Source organism: Gobio gobio, assembly GCF_949357685.1.
Source record: "Gobio gobio genome assembly, chromosome: 15".
Classification (NCBI taxonomy): domain Eukaryota; kingdom Metazoa; phylum Chordata; class Actinopteri; order Cypriniformes; family Gobionidae; genus Gobio; species Gobio gobio.
In genome coordinates this window covers 24,272,802-24,283,308 of record NC_137108.1, presented here as the reverse complement: position 1 = coordinate 24,283,308, position 10,507 = coordinate 24,272,802, and the positions used below count along the sequence as shown (strand labels likewise).

At 35.4% G+C, this 10,507-nt stretch overlaps 1 protein-coding gene across 2 annotated transcripts; it reads left to right on the top strand.

The window, feature by feature from the left end:
* Positions 1–1,792: 1,792 nt before the first annotated feature.
* On the top strand, positions 1,793–10,489 carry LOC307138576 (cell adhesion molecule CEACAM6-like). 2 transcript variants are annotated; one of them, XM_079836957.1, is made up of 10 exons: positions 1,793–1,888; positions 2,023–2,358; positions 4,326–4,601; positions 4,723–4,977; positions 5,318–5,456; positions 8,063–8,103; positions 8,258–8,283; positions 8,741–8,890; positions 9,082–9,104; positions 9,651–10,489. In XM_079836957.1, the coding sequence occupies exons 1-10, from the start codon at positions 1,837–1,839 to the stop codon at positions 9,715–9,717; spliced, it is 1,365 nt and encodes a 454-aa protein (XP_079693083.1). In that variant the 5' UTR covers positions 1,793–1,836; the 3' UTR covers positions 9,718–10,489. The 2 variants fall into 2 exon arrangements, with proteins under 2 accessions (XP_079693083.1, XP_079693082.1); XM_079836956.1 differs by having other exon boundaries at positions 5,297–5,456; positions 8,261–8,283.
* Positions 10,490–10,507: the final 18 nt, after the last annotated feature.

The following is a 10,507-nucleotide window of genomic DNA, read 5'->3' as shown; positions in this document are numbered from 1 at the left end:
TTTCTGTTCTGCTGAATTAACATGGCCTCGCTTCTAAAACCTGTCTAAAATCTTCTAAAATTTGTAGTGTACCTTTAACATATACTGACAACCACCACAATAACACTGGAGGTAAATAAAACCATGAAGAGTCCAATTTCATCACAAGTAGCCTTACACAACCTGAAGCAATAACAAAATCACCATAAGAGAAACAATTATTTACAGTTTTTCTCAATTGTTTACACAAAAATACTGGTACTTGAGACACAATGACCACAACATGTAACTCATGCACCAACCCGCTGAACCAATTCTGCTAAACTACAAGCACAATTCCTGCTTTACACAAATTGCAGTTCTGAAACACACTTTTTTCAAAACTACACACAATTCTCTGCATTTGGCACAATTTTCATGCAGAAAATCTTGTTTTCACAAGGAACACTGCCATTCTAATATGTACACTTACTCATCATGGGCAAAGACCTGTCAGCAGTTTTACAATTAGCAAACAGAGCTTTAGCATAAAAGGGCAACAGGTGAGCAGTGAGCTCTTCTGTTTTGGAGCAGCATAGTTTTTTACTGTAACTGTTACTGTATACAGTAAATTCTTCTGTTGTTTTGTATGTAGACTGTATATGTGAAACTTTGTGTTGATTGGGATGTAGCCTACACTGTGTGCATTGTTTTTGTGGGAAAAATTAAATATATTTGTTACAGTGTATTTGTGTGTTCTGAGTATAAAACAATATTCTCAAATATTTTACAACACACTTATGTATGTACTGTCTGTAGTAAGTGTAACACTGAACCAAAAAGACCCAAGTCATTATGATGAATGGAGAAGAAGTGTTTTCCATTCATCATAGTGTTTTACAACATTGAGCACATCAGTGTTCAACCTGTTCTTATAAATGTCTATTCATATGGTGGTTTGTTTGTGTCTTTTGAAAACAAAATACCATTTTGAAAATAAATAACATTGTTTTGAATGTAGTGTCATTTTGCAGGATAATTAAGGGGTTTTTCCCATTGTGTGTGTTTTTTGATTTGTGTGTAGAGTTCTGAGATTATAAGGCATGCTTTCAGAAAATATGTGTAAAGTTTAAACAATCGAGAAAAACTGCCAGTCCTCTATCAGTGTGCCAAATGTAAAAAACATTTACCATATGGTTCAATGGGCTGCCATAGACTCAAGATCGGAAGCAGAAGAAGAAACGGAAGAATAATTAGAAAAAGAACGGCAACGTAAACAATAGGTGGCTCCGAAAATGTTTTGGTAGCACTTTATATTAGGTGCCTGTCTTTAACTATATGTACTAACATTTAAATATTTTTATACAAGGCACTTATTGTCTACCCTATATGTTTTTACATTGTAGGCCTACTAATATAAAAATAAACCCTGCATGTTTAAAGCTGTAATTGATTTCTGTAATTACATCTATAATTACACAGATGACCCTTCCTGAGTCCTGACTGTAGGCTACTGACCAATCTGTTCGATTTTGACCCTTTATGGGGCTCTGAATTGTTGGGTTTTGCGTCCCAATAAGAAGAAAGAAGAGACATATAATCATCCTACCCTAAACAAAATTACCACTCTCAGTGTAGAAAAACTGAATCAGTAATACTAAAATGTCAATATTCAATCAAGCTGTTAATTATGAGTTAGGTAATTGGAGTGTTTATTTCCACGATCAAATCTAGACGTGACTCGTGTTAATATTCAGCACTAGGTGGCGCAGTGAGTTCTGCACTATAGAATAACAGCCGTTGATCATTAACCGAAAACTGATGTAAATAGTTCAGATGATTTAAGCTGCGGCTCCTGACAGATGAGAGAGCTCGATCATGATGGTTTATTATCGTTTGTACTGGACACTGTGGATATTGTCGTGTTTTGGTGAGACTTTTAGAAATCAAATTATGCTGTCTGTTTAATTTCTGTATCAAATAATGACATTGGTTGTAGTTAATTATTTATCAGCGGAAACATGCAAGTCTGCCTTTTAGTGGAATTGTTTTCCCCCCCCATAGGACAATATTTAGGTCAAGATCTGCAGTTTCCTGTGCCGGCTAATGGATCAGTAGGAGGAAGTGTTGTACTCGCTCCTGCTAACCCACCCTCCTCCTCCACATCGAGTCATTTAATTCAGTGGTCTTTTAACGTTGCTTCAAATGTTATAATTGGAGTAGCGTCTGGTGGTGCACCTACAGTAACCCCCGCATATGCAGGCAGAGTCAGTTTTGACATCACCACTCTCGCTCTGGAGCTGCGGAATCTGACACTGGATGATTCTGGAATATACATACTGACTGTATCACCTAGTGCTGTAGAAACACTTAGAGGAGAAACTCCACTACAAGTGTTCGGTGAGTGTGTTGCTAAAACTTGGTTCAGCATTTGATCTTAAATTAGGTTATATGGGCCTAAAAGATTATGGTAAGGATATTAAGGAGGTGTTTACAGTTTTTCTCAATTGCTAAAACACAATTTCTGAAACCTAGCTCCATTTTCTGAAAACATTAAACACAAAACCTCATCTTCAAGCACTATTTACAAAACCTCTGACTCCTCTTGCAAAATGAAACTTTCGCCTCAAAACAGTTTTACCTGTGTTCAAAATCAAACACTGCTCTCAAAAAAAAAACAAAGTGATCAAAATGATATACACTATAGCAGTCAGTAAACAATACACAAAAAAAAATAGAAAACGCATTGTTCAAAACATATTTCTCAGGGAGTAGTCCATTTTTAATCTAAAAAAAAAAAAAAATTCCGTCATTGTCTTTTGATGAACGAAAACATGTTCTATCATAGTAGCTCAAAATTGATCCGAAATTACTACTCTGCTACTCTGATTCTTTTGTTCTTCTTCTTCTTCCTCCTCCTCTTATTCTTCCTCTTTCTTGCCCACCTCGCATACGTGCTCGTCCTCCTCTCACATGGTTTCTTCTATCCATTCTCAGACTTCAACAACCTGTTCTCTGAACTTAACTGGCTTATATTGGTTGTGTCACATCATTTGAAACAGGTTAAATCAATGTTTAATGTTTATGTTCAATCAATGACATTTGTTCTTTATTTGTATGTGATTGTTGCCACTTGTGTAGTGGAGAATGTGTTTTGAGAATGTTTTTAGAGTTTTGCTGAAAAGTCTAAGTGAAATCTGCAAATTGTGTTTTACCATGTAAAATGGTTTAAGGTATTGACAACAGACTGCACAATAAGCTAAATTAACTTTCTTCAGCCAATGGGTTTTATTGTTTTAGCAATTGAGAAAACTGTAATAATATGTGAAAGATTGAAAAGGAAACATTTAATAGACAATAAACCATGGATGTTTGAAAATTAGAACAGTTGAAGTGGCTAACAGAACTAACAGAAGAGAATTTAAAATTAATAATAGTATTTCAGATATGCATATGTCTGCTTTTATTTGCAATAAACTGGATGCTTATTGTGTCAAACTGTAAACCAGACACGCAGTGATGGGTGTTTTGCCCGTAGTAAAGTTCCCTGGTCCCACTTATTATTAAATGTCCTTAACTATGTATATGTATTAACATTTAAGTTAATCATTTGATTAAATCCGCTTAGTCTGTAAATTCATGTTTCTTTTACATTGTACTTCTATTTATAAAAAAAAATACCAGCATGTAATTACAGCTGTAATTAATTTCTGTAATTATATCTATAATTACGCTGCCGACCCTTCCCTTATACCTTAACCCGCCCTTAAACTTAACCAGACCACCAAGCATGTCCCTAACTTTATCTATATCTAATTTCAATAGCAGCAGAAGTGGTTTGTAAAACAAATTGAATACATGAAATCTAACAAAAAAAACTGTTTTATGTACACAGTAGTTAAAGACACTGTAAAGTGTCACATTTGAGAGGTTAAACACGTATTGACATTGGAGAAACACCCAAAAATTAACATTAAGCAAACAGAATTCAATGGTTAATATAAACTAACATTTTAAAACTAAACAACTGTTAACATTACTAAACAAGTAAAAGTGACGAAACAGAACAAAAGCAAACTGTAAATGATTATAGTCATTCTACATTACAGTGAGTGCAACCACATCAGTTATTTGCAGTCACAAACAAAAAGTATTCTGTAATACTAATGCTAGGTAGGAGTGCACTTTTAACTGTTAATTGCAATTAGGAACCAATAATTTATAACAAAATGAACATAATGCAAAAACACAAACTCTTCTGCTGTTTTTACAAATGTTCAGTGGGTTCTAAATGTGAAAGACTAATTTAGATCTTTAGAACTAATTTAGATCTCAGTGTCTTTGTTCTTTTTCTCTTTTTTACACAGTAAAAGTATCTAATGTCAGTCTTATTGGTCCAGAAGAATTATTACTAGAAGGCAACTCATCTGCTAACATCACCTCTGATGGAACTGGCAGCATCACCTCTGTGCAGTGGATGAAAGATAACAGTTCTCTGTCTCCTAGCAACAGCATCATCTTCTCACCTGATAACAGATCAGTGTTCATCAGTCCAGTGCACAGATCAGACAGTGGGGAATATCAGTGTATTTACAGTAACCCTGTCAGCTCTGACACAGCAAAACTCAGACTGACCATCAACTGTGAGTGTTAAACATTTAAACATCAAGATGATTTGAGATAAACCTGATGAAATATATACACACTTCAGTGCTCAGTTGTCAGTTTGTCCCTCTAACAGTGAGTCTCTTGTGTTTGTTGTAGATGGACCAGAAGAGGTTTATATTAAGGGTCCGGATGTGGTGGATTTAGGGGTTCCAGTGTCTCTGTCTTGCTCTGCAAATTCTGAACCTTCTGCCTCATTCAGCTGGACGTTTAATGGAACAAACACCAATGTGACCACAGACACTTTCACCATAAGGGAGACTAACTTCAATCACAGTGGAGATTACGAATGCACTGCCTGGAATAACATCACAAAGAGAAGCGCCTCACAAACACATGCTTTACTAGTTGAAGGTAAGCAGTTAAAACAAACTTGAAATGTGTTTTCAGCTTTTGATAAACAACAATCTTAATTTACCTATTAAGGTATGTTATTATTTTCAAAAATGTATATAATAATAAGTGGTACTTTTATGACATTTTGTATTGCTTTAGATTACTTGGTATAAAATTATTTGGGGAAAAAATCTGCTACCTAAAATAAATAAAATACACCCATTAGAAAGACCTTCATAATATGTGGTTAATATTTATTTTATTTGTTATTTTGATACAGGTGCATTATAGTTAGTATTGTGTGCAGTACATGATCTGTTGTTTATCTTTATCTTAGTAGGTGGTGGTGGTGGTGGAGGAGGAGGAGAAGGAGGAGGAGGAGGAGGAGGAGGAGGAGGACTGACAACAGGAGCGATAGTTGGGATTGTCATTGGAGTTTTAGTGGCAGTTGCAGGCATTTGTGGTCTGATTGTCTATCTAACAAAAACCAAGAAAATGTGAGTGAAACGACATGTTTATGAATTATGTGCAATTAAAGTAACTTTCCTTAAAATTTGTCAATATCTATGCATGTCCGGTTGTACCAACATTATCCGTCTGCAATACCGGAGGCTGCACTTTCAGGACCGCATTTCTAAGACCGCATTTCTAGGACCCTATTTTTTTGTGACAGCGCCACCTACCGAATTGGAGAATCGCAATCCCAGGAACGCATTTCCAAGACCCTAGTTTTGGAGATCCGAAACAAGTGCCACCAAGGCAGTATTTTAACCCATTTTTTAAAGAGGTTTTTAAAGGTTTATTACACCCAAATACTGCTTTCTTTATTGCAATTAAAAACAAGGAATGGTATAGCCTTTTCAGTCAATCACATTTTCAAGTACAGAGGGAATACACAAGGATGACTCTGGGGTAGATTTCAAGATTGTGTATATTTCATAAAATAATATATTGCAACAGTTGAATTTGAACACACACAAAAACAAATTTGTTCATGACGTGAACCACATAGGAAGAACTTCATGGACAACGTCTGCACTGACTCCTAAGAGAGAGAAAGACAGAGAAGTTAATTAAATAAGGAACATTGAGTTGAACTTGTTCAACTCTCTAATTTTTTATTTAAATTTTTCAAATCTTAGTCACCACAGAGCACACACATTATATACAATACAAAATTATATCAATCTTCATACCAAATAATGTTCATATTACTGTTATTGCATACTGTTCAAAGATTTGGGTGAACAGGTTCTTGAAACATTCATGTCAATAAAGCACATCTGAACCGAGAAAAAAAAAAACAATGGAGAAAGATGCAAGAAATCTGAATAGAAATAACATGTTATTTCTACAATAATATGACTTTTCCTGTCCTTTAAATATTTAAAGCACACATTGTGATGTATGCAGCAGCACTACCTACCAACTGGATGCTCTCCCCTCTTTTCAACAAGTTCTTTTTATATACATAAATAGACATAAATTAGGGCTAAGTCTAGGACTTGACCAATTAATTCATCTTTTGTCATACTTCTGCCTGCCCAGAGCTGTCCTTGAAAGCTCTTCATATAGAGTACAGTACAATACATGACACGATCTAACACGTGGTATTTTAACAGTCAACTATTATGATGGCCTCTGTTATGCCTGACTATAAAAACGTCATATGTCTCAATCAACATTATAAAACCATGCCAAAATGAAGAGACGTACTCATAACATGTATAGTGTGGTAACGTTAAACAGACTGTGAGCATGTGACAGCTAAAACATTACGATTATTTTAACTTACTTAAAATGAAGAAAAAAACATAGAGTAACTAACAAGCTTTCACAACGAACGTAATACAGTTGTCTTAAGACACAATTGTGACTCAAACTTAGTGCTGTCACTAAGTCAACACAAGCTTTCATGCAAGTTTAGTTAAACGAATGTGCTAACAATTCATTTAAAGCACTATCTAATATACGTATGATAGCTATGCATTCAAGACTATTTAGCAAATCATGATCACTTCAGCTACGTTAACTTTCCAATGAAATGCATCACCATTGTTTTTTAATGTTAAAATAAAAACTGATTCACATGTGATACTCACACTCTGATCGTCATCCATCTTTGCTTGTCCTCTAATTCGCTAGGTGGCGTTGTCAATAAAAATCTAGGGCCCTGAAATGCGGTCCTAGAAATGTGGTCCTAGGACTGCGTTCCTGAAAATGCAGCCTCCGTTTGTGCAGGCAGATGCTACTCGGTTGTACAGGTGTGCTAGTATGTGCTAGGCACCCTCAATAAAACTTAAGAGCACCCTCCGTTAAAGCTATTATAATAGCATATTGGGAAAATAGATTTGGCCGACTGTATTCGGTACCTAGATATGCAGCTTCAAATGCACGACAACAGCGTTTTGGGGTCCTGAAAAAGCAAACTTGGATTTTTTGAAAACGATACTGTTATCACTTGCATGTAAACTACAAAAACGCGAATTCGTAAAAACAGTGACATCACGTGCATGTATTACGTGTTCAGTCTATAGGAGAGAAGTGTTTCTTTACAAAGTGACATCGCCCACTACTATCTTGGCATGCATAATACAGTTTTTAACCGTTTTCGCGAATCCGTGTGAACAGGATCATTTTGACAACGTCGTCGCTTGTATGCAAAAAACACAAAGGAAAAACATTTCCGTTTTCAGTACATCATTGTCATGTAAACATACATAAAGTTTTCATTGTTGTATTTGCCTGTTTGAGTCATTCATTAGTTGTCACAGTTTCAGATTAGTCCACACCTGTTCCCTGTTCTGTTGATGATTTTTCTTTGAGTATTTAAGCCCAAAGTTCTCCTGAATTCTCCTCTGTTCATTGTCTCTCGTTGAAGTTATGTTAGTTGTATATGCTATCGCTCTTTGTGTTTATTAAAAGTGTCTATTTCTCGTTTGTTCTGCGTCATGCATCGAACTTCAGAAGTGATTTGATTCTGATTCTGGCCTATATTTATCTGATAGCGAAACAACTGTAATAAGCTGCTTATTTGTGAGACAAAAATTTTGTAAAGATAAACAACTGGTTGTAACAAAATGTATTTGTTTTTACACTACAGCCCAAAACCAACCCTTCGACATAATGAACGGGGAAGTGGAGGTATGTTTGTTATTTATTCATAATTTCAACATGAGTATGATCAACTTCACCAATTATAGCAAGATTGACCATGATATTGACCACCCCATGACAGATTTCAGAAGATCTATTCATATTACAGATGATTGTATCATTCTGTGTTTCTTTCTTTAAGCAGCAGCGCAAAGCAGACAAGAGCCTGTGAGTGACTTTCACTTTTTGTTTTCTCCTCATCACAAAGATTTTTCCCCTTTCTTCTCTGAATACCTGATTTAAAACTGTAAATCTGATGTCAAATGACACAGTACAAACACTTACAGGAAAGGTGTTTTTCAGTGGTTGGAACTGATATTCAGTTGTTCAGTGTCTTCTGTGTCTTTAGTCTTTTATCTCATAGAGGTTATTAAAGAGTTTATGACTTTTATAGCAGGAGGGATGACTGTATTTTTACAGTAATTTCAAATGGACTTTAAGCTTTCAGCTTTCAAATTACTGCACTGAGCTATGGATATTTGCATATGTTCAGTCATTTGAGTATCATGATAATTACCACTGTTTAATAGTGGAAAGATAACAGCAACAAGAACATTTTTATCAGACTTTTACCTAAATTGATATCATTGTGTCTGACATTGTGATTATAATTCACTATTTGTAGGACTTGAACTACGCAGACGTCAGCCATTTTCAGAAGGCTGGTGGAGAGAGAGTGATTCTGGGGAGTGGAAGTGAGCCTCAGCCTACAGAGTATGCAGAAGTAAAACATGGAGCGAAGGCAAAGGATCCTCCACCTCCCTATGGAAATCAGGTGAGCAGTTTCATATATTAAATGTAGCACACCCCATTGTAAAACACCATATGTGTATTTTAGCTGCAATAAAACGGTAATGCATCATAAAAGAAGTGCTATTATTCTGCCCTGCAGCCATGCAGTAAAACAATAAGGAAGTCATGTGGTTGCTTTCTTTTATCATATGCTTGTGTAACGTCTCCCCTCAGGCATCAAACCCCCCTTTGCGCAGGTGAGGAAGTGAAGACACTGAAATCCACTGCACTGAGTCTTCCACATATTTCACATTTACCACATTTTGTTTTCTTTTTTTAATTTAGCTTTATGTTGATGTGAAATGTACAATTTTTATTATGGCTTTGAAATCAAGATGGCCTGTCAGGCCGTTCAATTGTTCTATTTTCATGATTATGATAGGGGAGACAGGGGAGGGTGGTAACACTTTTTGTTTTATCATCTGCTGGGCTATTTAACTTACATTTTAATACAATGTTCCCAGATTGATCTGATACAAATTTACGTTGTTTCGAAATGTACAACTTGTTTTGAAATCTATCTATTGTGAAAAATGTGGTCACATACAAAATGACATTACAACATACCTTACAGGAGTGAGTTGTAACAGTATAGAGAAATCATGGATATCTTTTTTAATTTTGCACATGCATTTATTTATTTTCATTCAAATAAATGACTGAACGAATACAGAAAACATGAGCTTTTACTGTTGTCAAATATCAGCTTACACAATGTTCTATTTTGTTACATCCCTTCCCAGCTCAGAGATGACAGTTCGAGTTAAACAAGAAGCTGCTGATTCAGATGAAACATGTTCTGTCTATTAACATACATTGCAAATCAAATTATGAAGTGAAGTGTTGATTTTTCTCAAATGTAGTTTTATATTTTGGTTTGCCTTTATGTTTTTACACAGAGACTTAAGACTTCTACTGTCACCTTAAGAGGATGGTGGCCAAATATGATTTCATTCCTGTATGTAATTGGTTAAACTGACCGTATTACCACCATCCCCGGTCTCCCAGAGCATGTCATTATGGCATATGAAAGAAACACTTTATAATCATATAAAATATCAACTGTTTGCGCCATATGCACCCCCAGTGCCTTTTAATTCACTCTTGATAATGTTCCAGATCATTCCATTTGAAACTGTGACAAATGTTCAGAGCAAAGGACTGTGGTCTGCTAATGTCTAGTTTATTATCCGTCTTATCTAACAGTCCATACATACTTTACAGGCTAATATTTAGCTAGTATTTATCGCATACACCAAACAGTTTCTCAGCTACAAAAAACATCAGCTACATCCTCATTTTTTCTTGCACTGGGAAAATAAAAGAACTGTGATAGTGTGTAATAAAAACGAAATTCACCTTTAGACCTGAACACAACGTCACACAAGGGAAAGAAATGAGTTGGCAGAATTTTATTGTCATATTTTGGTAAACATTTATGGCTGTTATTTCTATGGAGGTGAAATTATCTGATTGCCTGTGATATAACTACTGTTTTGTAAGTTATAATTTATGTAAGCTTCAATGACATTTGACAGAGGAATTTAATTTGCTCCAAATAAAGAGTTACTTTTTTCTTCTGGTTCTGGCTTTCAGCTCT